General features: G+C 39.8%; 1 protein-coding gene across 8 annotated transcripts in view; it reads right to left on the reverse strand.

Moving 5' to 3' along the window:
• The window catches only part of CDKAL1 (CDK5 regulatory subunit associated protein 1 like 1), a 250,860-nt gene that overhangs the window by 84,472 nt on the left and 147,959 nt on the right, over positions 1–18,429 (reverse strand). For all 8 annotated transcript variants that reach the window (XR_009558049.1, XM_035126315.2, XM_035126314.2 and 5 more), the window contains one exon: positions 5,430–5,596. Coding sequence is in view for 7 of the 8 variants with exons in the window: in XM_035126315.2 (XP_034982206.1) it covers positions 5,430–5,596 (167 nt within the window). In the remaining variant the exon portion in view is untranslated. The remainder of the gene's footprint in view (positions 1–5,429; positions 5,597–18,429) is intronic.

The raw sequence follows: 18,429 nt of genomic DNA on the forward strand, positions 1-18,429 counted from the left end.
CACACTAAAACACAAGGTGCAGTACAGACAGGAAAATTGTGAAAATGTTTTAAAAGGCTCATGTCAACTGATTTCTGAAGCAACAGCAAAGCAAGCAGCATTTAGAGCCAGATTTATCAACGGCATAATTTCACTGCTTTAGTTTACTTGCTACTTACACTGACAAACATGGGCCTTAAAAGCACACATACACCAGAATAACCAAAACTTCAACTCAGAAAAAAACCCATAGAAGAAACTCATATACAAGCCCAGTGTTCAAATTCTGGCAAACTTTGGCTCACTAATTCTGATCCTGACAATGTAGCCTCTATATAATGAAGGGAGACAATCTTCACATGGTCTCTCCCACAGCTCAGTGGAAAGAGCCCTCTGATCTGCAGATTAGTGGAGATGATTTCTCTGTACCTACTCTCATCTCTCAGCTGGAAAAACCCTCCTCCAGCTCCTGATGGAGATGATGTCACTGCAGTGCTCCAGAAGCACTTATTACACTGCTCATCAAGTCAGAAAGCTGCAGACAATCAAGGTGGAAGGCAAAAGAAACACAGTGGATACCGTTTTTTTTTTTTAAGTTGCCACTTTATTTTTCCTAAATGTAGCCACGTTGCTCTCTGTCGGTTCTCCATTGCTGGTTCTAATAGCCTTGGTTTTCACCAATGTTGGCCATTGATGCGAACTCTCAAGATCATTTCTGAGAACAAATGAAGTGTACCAGCTGTTCTTGAATGAATGTGAGTGGCAAACATTGATGTGAAGCAACAGGAAATGATGGAGATACATGTTAACAAGAGCTGTGGAAGGATTCTTACCAAGGTAGCTGCAGGCAATTTTTAGAGAACAAAGCTTTTATTTAGTAGACCCAAGAAATTTAGGTTCTAGCCCTGCCTTCAAGTACCATATGTCCATTAACTGACCTGGATGAAATGTAAAGCCATGAAAATCATGCCGACTTTTCTTCAGTTCATAAAACTAAATCATGCTAAAAAGAAAAAAATTAAAATACTCCATGTTGTAGCTATACAATAGGAATAAGCTGCCTATTGTATCCTGCAATCTGAGCTAAGCTTTGCCTTGAGGATTTCTTCCAAGACCTTAGACTGAGCTATTTAACAGCTCAGATATAGGAAAGCTCTTCTTCAATACTTCGCAAAGAATTCGAGGTCTTGAAAAGCATTCTGCTTTGATGCAACACCTCAGGTTCTGCAGGGCTTACTTTGTTCTAATGGGGATTCTCTGATAAAATCAAAGTGGTCTAAATCACATTTTCTGAACTTTGTAAACATGTTCAGCCTTCCGTAAATGAATTAGCAAAATGCTATGCAAACTGAACACTCACTCAGTAAAAGCTCAAGCTATGCAGTCTACAGGTTCTCTTTGATACAACAAACTCAGTTCCTGGTAGCTTTAATTCCGAAGAAAACTGTTTTGGGCAATTCCAGGCAGATTACTTGTTCTGAGCAAGTTTGTCTCCATATTAAGAGTTCAAAGCAAAACAGAGTGAGATAAACTTTAAAAATACAGGGAGTTTCCTACTCAAATTCTTCATTGGCAAGATCTGAAGAAAGAACTGGCATTATCTCTCTGCGTGCTGTCGGAAGCAAACTGTGAAATGCAATATTTACACCCAGAAGTAGTGTCATCTAGAAGTAGATGACTTTAAAGAAGTAGGTGAATCTAAAATATAAATGACAAAGAAGTATGATCCTGTTAACATGTTGCTTTCCAGAAAGGAAACTCAACACATGATGGATACAATCTTATGTTTTACCACTATGGGGACAAAACAACAACTAAACCAGGCTGTATAGGGGAGGCTTTTACAGTCAAACCTTGGTTGTCAAACGTTATCCGTTCTGGAAGCCTGCTCAGCTTCCGAAACATTTGACAACTGAGGCACAGCTTCTGATTGGTTGCAAAGCTGGACATTCGGCTTCCGAAAAATGTTTGAAAAACGGAGCATTTACTTCGGGGTTTTCGGTGTTCGGGAGCTGAAACGTTTGAAAATGGAGCCGTTTGACAACTGAGCTTTGCCTGTATTAGGATGTAGTGCATTAAAACAAATACCATACAGCCCACTTCTAGTTTACATTTTCCTCATGGAAAGGGGTGGGCACATGCTTGTGACACAGGTTGGGTTTTCTCTGCAGAAAACCATTATTGAAGTTGCCCTTAACCCACTTGCAACACAAAATTCTGTGAAAGTATGAGCTCCTTTGACAATGTTATTTAATAAAAGCATACTATTGTACAAATTCTGTCCATAATCTGATAAGACAAAAGAATTCGATATTTTTTTTTTGAGATCATCATCCATGAAGGCAGACTGTTACAACTTCCTTTCTGAGCCAGAAGTCTGCTATTAGTTATTTTGGACCCTATCATCACGGCATGCAATTAATGTCAAGAATTCATACCATTGCTTTATATATTTGCCTCTTTCTTATCACCACTACTTGAAACAAAAGCAAAAGTTGTTCTGGTTAAGGAAGATGATTTCAGAAGTAGTCACCACCCATCCAACTCTTCCTCCCTCTAATCCTGCACACAATGCACACTGCTGAGGAATTTATAATTTCAACTGGCCCTAAAGGCCAGATGGGGAACGCATCTGTGATCACTAGCTCAACTTGCAAGCACTACTCCCCAGACTGGAAGAAAATAGACAGACTAAATCACATGGCAGTAAGGAACAACAATCAATCAATCAATGCTGTTTGGACTTTTGGCACTATGTTAAAAAAAATCAAGATGCTTTGTACTCCACCCTACTTTTATTTCTCTCTCTCTGTTTTCATTATTTAATTGTTTTTGTAGTTTGCTGATTTGTTGTTGTTTAGTCATGTCCAACTCTTCGTGACCCCATGGACCAGAGCACGCCAGGCACACCTGTCTTCAGTTTGCTGTTTTAATTATGTTTTATAATATGTATTTAAGGCATTTTAAATTTGCAAGCTGTCCTGTGACTGCTTGGTTAAAGACAGTAGAGAAATCCCCAAATAGTAAAAATAAAATAAATACGGCATTATCTGTACGAACTCCAAACCAAATATTTCACTATATTTATAAAAGTGCCAAAAAAGGCCTCATAAACCTTTTAAAAAAATTCCTTGAGATCTAAAGGTCGAAGAACAAAGAGCTAAAGTCCACATATGGTGCTGCTACTGTATGACACAGAATTAAATTATGCTAACTAATTCTGATGTTGTTGTTGTTTAGTCGTTTAGTCGTGTCCGACTCTTCGTGACCCCATGGACCATAGCACGCCAGGCACTCCTGTCTTCCACTGCCTCCCGCAGTTTGGTCAAACTCATGTTCGTAGCTTCGAGAACACTGTCCAACCATCTTGTCCTCTGTCGTCCCCTTCTCCTAGTGCCCTCAATCTTTCCCAACATCAGGGTCTTTTCCAAGGATTCTTCTCTTCTCATGAGGTGGCCAAAGTACTGGAGCCTCAGCTTCACGATCTGTCCTTCCAGGGAGCACTCAGGGCTGATTTCCTTAAGAATGGATACGTTTGATCTTCTAGCAGTCCATGGGACTCTCAAGAGTTTCCTCCAGCACCATAATTCAAAAGCATCAATTCTTCTGCAATCAGCCTTCTTTATGGTCCAGCTCTCACTTCCATACATCACTACTGGGAAAACCATAGCTTTAACTATACGGACCTTTGTCGGCAAGGTGATGTCTCTGCTTTTTAAGATGCTGTCTAGGTTTGTCATTGCTTTTCTCCCAAGAAGCAGGCGTCTTTTAATTTCGTGACTGCTGTCACCATCTGCAGTGATCAAGGAGCCCAAGAAAGTAAAATCTCTCACTGCCTCCATTTCTTCCCCTTCTATTTGCCAGGAGGTGATGGGACCGGTGGCCATGATCTTGGTTTTTTTGATGTTGAGCTTCAGACCATATTTTGCGCTCTCCTCTTTCACCCTCATTAAAAGGTTCTTTAATTCCTCCTCGCTTTCTGCCATCAAGGTTGTGTCATCTGCATATCTGAGGTTGTTGATATTTCTTCCGGCAATCTTAATTCCGGCTTGGGATTCATCTAGTCCAGCCTTTCGCATGATGAATTCTGCATATAAGTTAAATAAGCAGGGAGACAATATACAACCTTGTCGTACTCCTTTCCCAATTTTGAACCAATCCGTTGTTCCATATCCAGTTCTAACTGTAGCTTCTTGTCCCACATAGAGATTTCTCAGGAGACAGATGAGGTGATCAGGCACTCCCATTTCTTTAAGAACTTGCCATAGTTTGCTGTGGTCGACACAGTCAAAGGCTTTTGCATAGTCAATGAAGCAGAAGTAGACGTTTTTCTGGAACTCTCTAGCTTTCTCCATAATCCAGCGCATGTTTGCTATTTGGTCTCTGGTTCCTCTGCCCTTTCGAAATCCAGCTTGCACTTCTGGGAGTTCTCGGTCCACATACTGCCTAAGCCTGCCTTGTAGAATTTTAAGCATAACCTTGCTAGCGTGTGAAATGAGCGCAATTGTGCGGTAGTTGGAGCATTCTTTGGCACTGCCCTTCTTTGGAATTGGGATGTAGACTGATCTTCTCCAATCCTCTGGCCATTGCTGAGTTTTCCAAACTTGCTGGCATATTGGGTGTAGCACCTTAACAGCATCATCTTTTAAAATTTTAAATAGTTCAGCTGGAATATCATCACTTCCACTGGCCTTGTTATTAGCAGTGCTTTCTAAGGCCCATTTGACTTCACTCTCCAAGATGTCTGGCTCAAGGTCAGCAACCACACTACCTGGGGTGTATTGGAACCTCCAAGTAACACACCCACACAAAAACCCTTAGTAAATTTTTTTTTGGGGGGAGGAGTTAAAATAGCATAGATAAAGCAAAAGCAAAATATTCTAAGGTATGTTCTTGTTTATGATGACTCATACAAAATCAACATTAGCGCTGGTTACTACATGCCTTGTAAGTCCCAATGAATAGTTCACAATAACTGTAGACTATTCAGAACTGCAGAGTATAGATCTTAACCAAGGAATCTAATCCTGGATGCTTAGTTCTAATTCTTTAAAAAAAAACAAATGGGAGAAATAGCTTTGATCTGCTAGTACAGGGCAAAAATGCTACCTCTACAAAGCAAGGAGTGTGTGAGTCAAAGTTTGATTATAAAATGTATTTTATCTTTCATGTAGGCCTAGTATATATTGCTTGATAATTTGCTGGTGAACGGCTACTTCCATAGGGGACCAAATTTAAAAGTTGCACATTTGCAATTCAATTTCTATGCATTTACACTAGACAAATTGACTCCTGATTTTATCCTGCCTTGGGTTTAATGAAGTAAATTTAGTCATGACATAACCCCAGTTTTGGCTACAGATAATATTCGTCGCTGTAAGGCTTTATTTCACACAGGATGCAAAATCAGCTTGTTCAGTCACCACAGTGATTCCTCTTTTGAAAGTTACCTCCAGATGCTCTAAAATATAGGGAGGGTTCGTCATGCCAAGTCTCAGCATTGCTCCCTCAGGGATCACTTCAACCAGCTTCCATAGGAGAGTAGGGAGGTCTGTGCCAATGTCTCTTCCATAAGCCCCTGTGTCTTCACTGGTCAGCCATATCTCACATACCCCTTCTGTCAATAAGAGAAAGAGCAAGGTAATTAACAAATCTGCTTTTGAGCTTGTTATTTTATCATACAGCTGCTCACTCTTTTTAATGCATTATTTCATAAACTAAACTTTTATGCTGCCAGTCTGGTTATTCAATTGCAAAGAAAGAGAGGCATATCCCTTGGGTAGTAGTGGATTACTGAGTTCATTTTATGAGCATCAGAGTGCTACAACAATGCAGTAAATTATTGCTTTGGAGTGATTAACATTCACAGCCAGTGACTAATGTGAGACGCCTTTTTAATGCAACTCAGACAGGAGTAAGATTGCACTTCCATCACTAAGACTTTCTGCCTTATTAAACCATGAGCAAGTACTATATAGTGCTGGTCAAACTTCTAACAGTCAGCTGACTAACTGCCTAGTTAACAGCCTGTAAAAGGCAAAGTAGCTAAGTCTCAAACAGGCCAAACTGCTGACTATACTGATCATCCCTTATAGGGAAGCAACTGTTACAAACCAAAACCTTTACATGGTATTTACAAGGCTATACAAAACTTGACCACTTTAAAAACAACAACCACCACTCAGTGTGATATAGAGAAATAATCACTTCAGGAAAATGCTTCTTCAACCCGCTCATGTATGACTGAGGCTGCAGGAAATCATATTACAGGGGTACCTTGGTTTGTGAACGCAATCCGTTCCGCGGAGGCGTTTGCTCGCCGAAGGCACGCTTCTGACTGTGCACGAAGCGCCGATAGAGCGCTTCTGCGCATGCGTGAGCTGCACAGATCGCTTCTGCGCATCTGAGCGCCGCGGAACCCGGATGTAAACACTTCCGGGTCCGCGGAGTTCGTAAACGGAGGTGTTCATAAATAGAGGTAAGCGTAAACCGAGGTTTCACTGTATTTTACTTGCTGCTTAAAAGAATATGATTCTTGAACATAAGTTAATTACATCTTCCCTAATCATTACATCTAATGATTGTTAGACAGCAAGCTTATTTTAGTTATAAAACTCTGTAAACCACCACATAAAATGAGCGGTGAAAAAAAGGCCCCCATTGAGGCCACCGTGTTATTTAGGAAGAAATCCTAAGTATGGAAACCCAGAATAATTTACACCATCTTAAATTAAACCGGCATAAAGTATGCCATATCCAAACTCTGTCTAGGAGCAAGTCTACTGTTGGCTGAGCCATCCTAAGCCTGGCAGAGGGAAGACAAGCCTTTAAAATAGTTTGACCCTTTTTGCCAGAGTGCATTCTGCCATGTTGCTAGGTTACATGACTGAGCTGATTTGGAGTTAGGTTCCAGTCTTAAGTCCTGCCCCACTATGCTCATTTTCAGGGTTTATGCCAGCGTCATTCTGCCAGTCTCAGCTGAGTGGGATGACTGAGTTACACCAGTGTCTCTCTGGCTGAGCTAGAGTTGGGGGCTTATACCAGCATAGCCCAGCTGAGCTGAGAAAATGCGGGCGGAGCTGGGGACCCATCACATCATAACTCATTCATTCCAGTAGATTTAGGGTTAGGACTGCACCCTTAATGTCTGCAGTGGGGAGTTCTCTCTGTGTGCAAAGGCACACTGTATGATGTAGAACCCTGACTGTGAGACGTCTGACTCTTGTTCCTGGTTTCATAAACTATAGGAAAGATAGGAAAGAGTGTCCAAACCCTGGCATGTCAGTCCATATGCTTTCCCTCTTTCCATTTTAATCAATGGAAAATCTCACTTTCCATTTTAATCAATAATGTTGTCACATAAACTATATGAAAGGAAGCACATACATCAAACACCAGTTAAACAAACAGTACAAAAATCTTTCATAAAGCAATTCACATAAACAGGACATTAACTACTATTTTCCAGTTGCAAGTGTTCATCAAAACAATGTGCAGGCTTTAAAAATGAAGAGTAATCTTCATTATAAATTTCCCAGTCAAATGGTCCCATATTTTTGACCTGTGAAGAGGGCTTCTGGAATGCTGCCTTGCTGGTGCCAGATGAGTGTAAAGAAATAGTCACCATGAATAGGAATGAAAACAATATTCACATGGAAAAGAACAGCTTTCTCTGAAATCTGCATAGGTGGGGATCATTAGCCCCCTGGTGGGCTGAAAATTAAATCGTATAAAGAGGAAGCAGCTGCAACAGTAAATTAGCAACAACAGGAATAACTGTCTTTACCGCTCTACCATCAGGGCGTTAAATAACAGGGGAAGTCTATTATTCATCCAAGCACAAATACAAACTTCTAAAGAATCTCCGCTTTACCCAGCCTGATTTTATATCAAAAACATTAGTTCAATTCAGACATTACAGCAAACAATGTAAAGGAAGTTCTACTATGATTCAGTGCAGAAGTGGCCAAGCTGTGGCCCTCTGGATGTCCATTTCCCATCACCCTGGACCACTGGCTATGCTAGCTAGGGCTGATGGGAGTTGGAAGACTACAGGTACTGCACACCTGGCATAGTACAATATGGGAACAGGCCAGCAATAGTTTGATGTGGGTTGTGTACACCTTGGTGTGTGATAACTATTTTTTGTTGTGATATAAAAATCAATAAACCAAATCATAACATTATATAACTATATCAACAGCAAAATGTTACCATTTGAAAGTATGCTAGATTAAAGGAACATATCACAGTATTTGGGGGAAAATCTATAGTCTGTTGGCTTGTCTATGTATGCAAGAAAATTGTGACACACTAAAAAAACTACTTCTTCCTAGGTTTAACTTCTGCCTCCCTTATCTACTGACTCAGTATGAGTGTAATCACTATTTCACAGGCACCATTTCCTGTGTTATTATTTCTTAAGGATTTTTCAGGGGATTTCCATCATCATGCCACACAGATTTCATCAGGTATCAACAGACTCAACAGAAAGTCTGTAGATGTAGGCTGATCTCTCCTTTCACTTGGGGACCAAAACTGCCTTGGTCCCTAGAAGTCAGCACCTATGGTACTGATCGAAATATTAATCTGCAGATGTTTTCCTATATTTTTACTTAGTCTTCTACATCAACAGTCTCACCTTCCCAGGCTAAGGAATACAATGGAATGTCTTCATTTTTAAACAATACAAAAGCTGTTCCTAATAAAACTAATACCTTTCCATTTCTCATGGATCATACTAATGTCCAGAAAATACAGATTCTTGATCTGAAGCCATTCTCATTCTTACATTACATTTCAACTTGTGATAGAGACACTGGTACTGCACTCTGGGAAAAGTTGGTGATTTCTGAGCACAGAATTTCTATTCCATTTCTTCTGATAAGCTAATAAATACATATCAGTATTAATGTGTCTAAATAGATGCTGATGGAACAAATGTAGAAACCGAAAACATTCATTGTCAAAACCCACAGCTAATCTGTGAAGTTGCAATTGTAGTGGCTAAAGAACACCCCAAAACATTGACCTGTCCCTTGAAACTTTCACCTGAGCATTTGAAATGGTAACAGGCTGGATTCTACTGCAGAGTGGTTTGCTGTATGATGCTACTTTGGGTGAAACCTAGCTCTGACCTTCACCCTCATCCTCATATTCTTATCAATAATTGCCCAGCCACTTTGCCCTTCTTTTTCCAGCAGAGAATTATTTTGGCAGCTTGCCATGTTCTCCAGAACACAGAACTCTCCCCCACCATACCAAACACATTTTAAAGAAGACCATCTGCCAAGGAGAAGTCTGATTTTGAAGTGTTTGTCAAAAATTGCCTGCAGTCTCAAGGATAATTAATCCAAAATTGCCATTCCTGCTCATGCCCATTGAATTCATTAGTGACACAACATTAGCTCTAAGAAGAAGGAAAAGGCAGATATAGACTGGAAAGCTTATGAAATCAAATCCAACTAATAGAAGCTCATTGTTAAGGTTGAACTTACCCCACCTAAATTATTTGGTTTTCAATTAAGTGCACACTCCTAAGCTAAAACATAATAATTAAGCAGGTCCTATTTTGGGAATTTAACAAAATTTGGCAAATGTTTCAGATCTAAAGCTTGGAAGCTGCTAATTTTCCAAAAGAAGAAATAAAAAGGAGAAATTTCTAATGATAAAATAAACACAGCAGGCTCACTTAAAAAAAAGACAAGATGAAGAAGGGCTGGAGGAGCAGTTTTATTTTTCTGCTTCATAGTGGTCTATCCCTTCATCCCAGACAGTGTCTTAAAATAGATTTTAAAAAACATAAACGAAGTGCAAAATGGGGGTGCAGTGGGGGACAAAAGGACATTTCTGATCACTTCCTTCTGACACACCTGTTAATGGTCGCATTTAATTTCGTGCAATCAACAACATGCACGAATAAAATCATACTGCATTTCCCTTTAAAGCTATGCACATGTAGGAATATTACACCTTTCCAAGATAATTACACTGTTCTCTGTGCAATTAAGAGGCTGATTTGCATTCCTTTCCTTTGGATTCAACCAGGCACAGCATTTTCCCACTTTAGATCATTTTAAAAATTTCATTGTGAAACTTCTTTCTCCCTATCAAACTCTGAAACCTAGCCCATCAAGTAGGATGCTAATTCCCAAGAGATTAGCCTGAATATTGAGCTCACTGTGGACCTACAATCTGAATTACAAAATTATTTTTCTCCTCCCTCTGAAGTGGGGTAGAAAGACTGACTCAGTCCCAAATGGGACCCTCCTTCCCTCACGCTTCATTAAAATGTCTATCCATAGAAAATAAACTGAAATACTAAATTGTAGACCCAGGGAGACCAAAGTTTAGCTGAGTTGAGGGTACAGCCGCTTTCACTTTGCATTTAGGAGAAATGAATAAATAGATTGGCTCTCTGCACAACTATATTAAACACATAATTAATAAATGGTGGCATATTCCTTTTCTTGGCATCAGTAGAACAGATGAATAAGACTTATGATATCCAGAGGACAACTATTTGAAGCAAAGCAGATCAGTGCCAAGGGACTGATAGTTGGTCAGATAAGTCAGAGAAGATGGGCAAGCATATAAAGGGAAGAATGGACAGGACTTGAGAATGAGAAGCAGAGATTTGGCCAAAACAAAGGAAGGTGGGACAGGTGTGGACTAAATGGCTGATCATGTTTCAACTTAATAAGCAGAGATAAACAAGCCAATTGCCCATGAATACAGCCCCTACACTGCTTTCAGTAAATGCTTTCATCAAGCCATGAAGTCTCTAATTAACCATGGTTTCTCCTTTTGTCCACAATGGAAAACAATGATCACCAGGATCAGAACATGCCAGGATATTAAACCAACTTCAAATGGTGGTTAACATCCTGGCCTTTTCCTGGTTTTCTAGAGACTTCCTGGTTTGGTTGCTAGTGCCACAAAGAGAGGGGCAAAGGGGCTGCATACCTCAGCTTATTAAGGCAATAATGTTTGAATTAGGTCAATGTGCTGGATCCAACCTAAGTCACACTTGGGTCTCACAGAAATCAGTCTGAAAAATTATTCATGACCCAATGATTTTTAGGTGCAAATGACTTAAGCTAGATCCAGTTCAACATCTACATGTGAATTATTTATTTATTTATTTATTTATTTATTTATTTATTTATTTATACCCCGCCCATTTGGCTGGGTTTCCCCCACCATTCTGGGCGGCTTCCAGAATCACAAGCAAGTCATTTGACTTTTTGAAAAATAAAAATAAAACAAATCCCATCTCCTCTTAGAGACCGGAAAACTATCTAAAAAGTAGAAAAGCCTGAATTATGCATGAAAACAACATATTCTGTGGCTGAAGAAACTAACTGTAAAAGAAAGGGTATTTTAAACATAGGCAGTGCCCTTTTTAAAAAGTATGCGCTCTCTCTCATACACACACACACACACACACACACACACACACACACACATTTGCTTCTTCAGTAGATAGGTCTGTGGGATCATTAAATGCTAAATGGAGCATAGCTTGCTTCTTTTCCCTTACAATGCAAACTATTGTATTTGCTTATAAAAGAAGTCATTCTACCCCTATAGGGACTTCTGCTTTTGTGGCCTAGCAAAGTATAAACTAAGAGCCTTGTCTCACAGTATGCAGTGATGGACCCTCAGTAGAGTGGAGGGGGATCTATAATGGCTCACTTGATCACTGCAAACAGTATGATAGCAACACTTTACTAACAAAAACAAACCCTAAAGGAAACCCAGACAGACATAGAAGTCTTCATTGTTGTTTTAAGCAGTACCATCTAGAATATGCATACGCTTAAAAAAGTGGGGCAAGGGTGAGAGAGAGGCTCATTTATGTCATATGCCATGATGATAGATTGGATTCTTGGGCCACTCTAAGGCTGCAGAGGAAGTTGAATGATGGATCAGAAAATACAACATTTCAAATGGACTAGACATGAAGAGGAGAGGGCTCGATTTTCCTTTCCCCATTCACATATACATGTACTGTACAAAGATTTGATATTATTACACTAAAACAAACAAGTATCAGTAAAAGCAGCACTATAAAAATCATTAGCAACAGGATAACATACAAACTTCAAGGCAAACTATTCAAAGGGAAAAATTCTTCCTAGGCATGCCCAAACCTTTGGATGTGCCTAAAATAGTACTTTGCCAATGCCTGTCTAGTTCTCTCTTGTTCCCTAACATAATTCTTTGTACTGCTCCACTTCAGGAAGACCAGGTCTAAATACTTCGGATTTAGAATATTTCCTATGGCATTCTCCCTGCCTCACTCAATGACTGTACAAGATGGCTAACTGCTTCCACTACAATAGAGAAACCAAGCTTTATTTTCAGGGGGCGGGCGGATTAAGACATTCACCTCTTGCAGGTCTAGGATAAGATGTCTGCCCTCTCCTTCTTGAGAAGGAAGAGCTGCTTGACAAAGAATGCCTCATCCCCAGGTGGGGTCAGTACTATCAAACTAGATAAGAGTACAACAAAAGCTTATTTCCTGCTCATATTTTCCTGTACAGATATTCTTGCAGGTGAATACAGGCTTACTATTTCAGAAACCCTGGCTTATGTTATGCACATTCAGGGACGTCTTAAGTATGTTTGGTGCCCTGGTGCCGTGGTGCGATGGATCCCTCCGGCGCCCCCGCCCCGTTTCCCAGCATGGCGGGCGGAGTTGCACGGCTGGGCCGGCGGGCGCAGCGCACAGCGCGGCTGCCGGGGGTGCAGCTCCGCAGCGGGCGCAGATGTGCAGCGCCCCCGGTGGGCGGGCGCCCTGCGGCACCCAGCCTGGCCGTAGGGCCAGCCCTGTGCACATTCAGGGCTCCCCCCCCTGCATGGAACTCACCAGAAGTCAGTTCCAGCACCTCTCAGGTGGGTTCCCGTTGCCATTTTATTAGTAAGACAACCTTCCCCAGCTTGATGCCTTCCAAATATTTTGAACTCCAGTTCTGTCAGTCCCAGCTGGCTGAGGCTGATGTGTGTTATAGTCCCAAAGCATCAGAAGGGCACCAGGTAGGGTAGACTGATTTAAGAAAGGCCTTTTAAACCTGAAAGAGGGACTATAAAATGGTTTTTAAAACCCCTAAAAATTCAAATAAAATCATGACGCATCTCACACAGAATGGTGTAGAATGTTTCACCATGTACCATTAAAAAGCAACAGTAACATAGCTGCAAACCGTTACACATGTAAGACTAGAATGCATTTGATGGCTTGAGAGGCATACTGTATGTAGCATAACAGAATAACCATTTAGTATTGATGGGCAAGATACCAAAACATACTCAAATGTACGGTACTGTTGTAGCTAAAATATCAGACACATATTTTTCAGAATTACAGGAAATCTTAACAGTTTTATGCACACAGCAGGATGTAGGGATGATTAAACTATTTAATACTAAATAAGAGCTACAAGCAGTTTAAAAAAACTTGTTTTCATGGAAACAGATGAAATGGGGTTTCACATTTATGTAATACCAAATTATCATTAAACACTGTTCATGTAAATATAAACTTATTCGTGCTTTGAAATATCAATTACTTTTTTTTAAAAAAAACTGCTTTAATTGGGTATAAATACATCCATGGCTGATACATATTTCCTTGGGAATAAGTCCTACTTATTGCAATCACATTTATTCCTAGAGAGTTGAGGACTGTAGTCAAGGCTATATTAGCAATGATGCCCCCTCCATATCTGACTCATAATGTATAGTTCTATTCTGAGTTTTACAACTTTTTTTTAAAATGCTGCTCAAATCTTTGACATGAATGAAGAGCTTGTAGGATGGTTTCACAGTCAATGAATTCAGGCTATTACAAGTTACATTTTAAGTGTGATCTACAACACAACTCCCTCTTAACATTTTATTAAAAGTAGGAAAAAGAAAAATGAGGTATGTTAAACTTATTCTTTATCTCTTGAAAAGTCTGTGGCAAGGAAGGTTCTACTTGAGAGTTATTGAAGGTATTAATTACTCTTGTGGGAATTAGAGAAAAAAAATAGTTTAAAAGGTCTTACATTGTCTGGAGTTTGACCCCATCCTGGTCGAACAAGACATAATTAAATACACCCAAAAAGGGAAATAATAGCAAAATGGGAAATACTGTTTTCGTCTTTGATCATCAAACTGTGTCCCTGGACACAACATGCTTATTACATAGAGAAGGGAACCAGAAGGAAGAAGAAATGAAGCATGTAAAGAAAAGAAAAAAAACTGGGAAAAGGGTAGAAAAACATAAATTAAGGAAGAAGAATTTTCTTCAAGCCCTATTTTATCTTCCAACAAAACCAGCTTGTCAATATCCTTCTTAAATTGTGGTGACCAGAACTGGACACAGTACTCCAGGTGTGGTCTGACCAAGGCAGAGTAGAGCGGGACTATAAATTCCCTTGATTTGGACACTATACTTCTGTTGATGCAGCTTAGAAGCATTAGCTTTTTTGCTAGCTGTTGCATCACACTGTTGACTCATGTTAAACTAGAGATCTACTAAAACCACAGACTCTGTCCACTACTTGCAAGCCAGGTGTCCCCTATCTTTTATTTGTGCATTTTATTCTTCCTACCTAAGTGTATAACCTTAGCCCCTGTTGAAATTCATTTTGTTAGTTTGGGCCCAGTCCTCTATTAAGGTTATCATGAATCATCCTGATTCTGTCTTCAGAAGCATTGGCTACCCCTTCCACTTAGCTGTCATCTGAAAATTTGATGAGCATCACCTCAATTCCTTCATCCAAGTCATTTACAAAGATGTTGAACAACAACGGGTCCAGGACAGAACCCTGTGGCACCCCACTTGCCACTTTCTTCCGGCATTACAAGGAACCATTAATGAGCATTCTTTGTATTCGGTCAGTTAACCAGCTACAAATCCACCTAACAGTTACCTCATCCAGTCCACATTTTACCAACTTCTCTGCAAGAATACCATGCAACTTTGCCAAAACCCTAAGTGCTCACAGGCTGACTGTTTTTTTTAATTATTATTATTATTATTATTATTATTATTATTATTATTATTAATTTATTATTTATACCCCGCCCATCTGGCTGGGTTTCCCCAGACACTCTGGGCGGCTTCCAACAAAATATTAAAATACAATAGTCTGTTAAACATTATAGGCTTCCCTAAACAGGGCTGCCTTCAGATGTCTGTTCTAGGCATCTGTTCTAGGACCCTTCCTAGTGTTGATGTCAAACTCACCAGTTAGTACTAGTTACCTGGGTCTTCTTTCCCTCCCCTTGGGTGCAGCTCATGAGGCCTGGACATTTGAATTCATTTAAAGTAGCTAGTATCACCTCTTTTCCTACCTTGGGCTGTAGCTCCCTCCTTGCATCGTTTAGTCTGTTATCACCAGGTTGGCCACTGCTTTCAAACATTGAACCAGAGTTTATTAAACTAGCTTGTTGGAGCTAACTATGGCCAGCAGCTTAGGGGTGCAAACCTGAGGTTTGCTGCAGTTTAGTCTCATGGTGATATACCATAGTTTAGAGCAGGGATAGCCAACGAAATACCCTCCAAATGATATGAACTGCAATTCACACCATCCCCGAACACTGACCATGTTGGTCGGGGCTTATGTGAGTTGTAGTGCAAAATGTCTGCAGGGCACCATGTTGGCTACCACTGGTTTAGTGTTTCATCTGAACACAGCTACCGGTAGTAAATGCTACTTCAGAAGCAAAGGAAAAACTTGTGGAATTAAATCTTCATAGGAGTCTTGCACTATTGAATATTTTAATAGTTATGAAATGGCTTATATTCTAAAGACAATTTAGAATATATTCCTTTAAAAAAAAAATAAACCTCAAGCATATATACATTTGACTTTTGAACAAAGGAGTTATTTTTAAAAATCCTACCTGAAGAGCTGGATTTTTGTCAATTTGCTTTTAGGAATAGATATTCCAGAGAGACTTGTAGTCACTGTGCATTAATCTAAGTAAACAGGGAACTGCATCTGCTACTTTGAGCATGGTTATATTATTATCCATTTTTCACAAATTGAATTTTTTGAGAGACTTAAAATATGAAAAACTATTAGCTTAGTAAATATACTGTGAATCCATTTGTTGCCTTTTCAATCAAGGCCCAACAATATTTTTACTTCATGGAATATATTTGTGTCTGCTGGTTTGAAAGCAGACTTTTAAAGCTATTTCTAATAAATCTCCAGAATTAGGATTTTTTAACAGTGCAATCCTAAATTTGACTGCTACTGTATTTATACTGGCCTGGTTTGTTTTCATGGCACAATTATCCAAACTATGACTTATTGGGACAATGCAAAAGTGCTGGCTTCTGGAGAGGAGCTCAAAGAGGCTTTGTTCCTCTGCAGTGGTTTTTGTTTTGTGTTATTCCTGCACATGGTGAACCAAACCAAAGTTTGTGGTGAAGCTCACACCTGGCCCACCATGAGTCTGGCTTACAACACTGTGTGAATACACACCACTGTGTATTAATTTTTTATTGTTGTTTTATCTTGTTTGAATTGGTTTTTATTGTTGGTATTTCAATCAGTATCTTGTAAACTACCTTGGAATCCTGAGTGCATGAAGGGCGGTTTAAAAGCTGAGCACCAGGAAGTGGAGAAGGGGCTGGTGGATGCTGCAGTGATCAACATCCCCCTTCTCTGCTTCCACCCTTAGCTCAGATCCTTGAGGACTGGCATCTTGTTCTGGAGGAGAGTACCTTCAGGAAGGGCTGGTGGGGGGGGAAAGAGGGAGCCCGTTCCTTGCCCGAAACTGTGGGGAGCCGCTGCCGGTTCACTTCCATGCCTACAGTTAGGTGAGGCAACCTGGATATTTCAATTTCACTCAGTTTCCCAATCTTATTTTCAGTTCTCTGTATTTCCACATCAGTGTGAGATTTTTTTTTTAAAGTCCTCATGAAAATTAACCAGCATTTTAGCACAAAGTTCTCCTAACATTAACATAAAGGGACCCCTGACCATTAGGTCCAGTCGTGACCGACTCTGGGGTTGCGGCGCTCATCTTGCATTATTGGCCGAGGAAGCTGGCGTACAGCTTCCAGGTCATGTGGCCAGCATGACAAAGCCGCTTCTGGCGAACCAGAGCAGCACATGGAAACGCCATTTACCTTCCTGCTTGTAGCGGTACCTATTTATCTACTTGCACTTGACATGCTTTTGAACTGCTAGGTTCTCCTAACATACCGGTACACATTTTTGCAAGGCAATCTTCCTTAAAAAATAATTCAGGACATGAGTTGAGAAGCATCAAGTGTGTTCTTTTAAAAAACATGTTTTAACCTTTTTTTTGGTGCATATCTACATCAGGAGTCATTCAATATGGTACTGGTAAATTAAACCCCAAACTATGAAAGCAAAACTAAAGTATATCCCATCCCATCTCCTCTAAACATAACATTCTATGGGTGCTTTGCAGATGTTCGGTCACCATCTCCCATCATCCCCTGACTATTGACCAAATTGGCTGGAGGTGATGGATGTTGTAGTCCAACAACATCCGCATAGCACCTTAACAAAGAATAGACTTTTAGTTATTCATCATTGCATATCATCACTTTTGTGATCCTGGATTGGAATTTAATTAACTTTTGTGGTTATCTTTTCTCTTGAAGACAAAACATACAGAAAACTGAACAGCCCATTCTCTTTTATTTTCAACTCTGAAACTTTAGTCCTTTTCAGGAAACATCTGCACAGAAGGGGCCTCAGTTTCCATTCTGGCGAGGTAACATTAAACTGGAATTTCCTCTAGGAAAAAAATATATGTGAAATGGGGGCAAAGGAAAGCCAAGCCCTCAAAGATCATACAGTCATGTGCTGTCTGCAAAAAGGTATGTGCAGCCAAAGTGCAATCACTGCAGCCCACAAAACTGTGAGACAAAACATTGGTGGGTGAGCACCCATCCTCCACACTCCTCCTAATTTATGCTTTGGATTTCACTTACTGCATTAGAGATGTCTGGAAGGCGGTGTCCTTAAGGCCCAAATATTCATTGACTATGCTTTATGTTTTAGTTAGGTTTTTGTTAATGTGTTTGTAATGTTGCATTTTTAAACTGTGTGCTGCTCTGCTATATTTTTTTGAAAGTGTTGTCTACTAAAAGAAAAAGTAGAAATTACCTCAATGGCTAGATATACAGTATCAATATGTTTATGCTCAACAGATTCTTAATATGACACAATGAAATTACTGACCCCGTGAATGAGAACTGACTCATTCAAATTTTAAATTAACATTAACTTTAAAAAATGAAACAAGAGCACATGCTACCAAAAATGGTCCATTATGCATGAAGTTGGTGATAAGATTCAGACATACAGTATCTGAACAGGATAATCTGTAATGATTTCATTCTTTTGATAATTGCTTCACTTCTGAAAAGCAGAAGCCATCACAGTAACTGAACAACATGTAATTTAT

This window comes from Zootoca vivipara, chromosome 8 (genome assembly GCF_963506605.1).
Source record: "Zootoca vivipara chromosome 8, rZooViv1.1, whole genome shotgun sequence".
Lineage (NCBI taxonomy): Eukaryota > Metazoa > Chordata > Lepidosauria > Squamata > Lacertidae > Zootoca > Zootoca vivipara.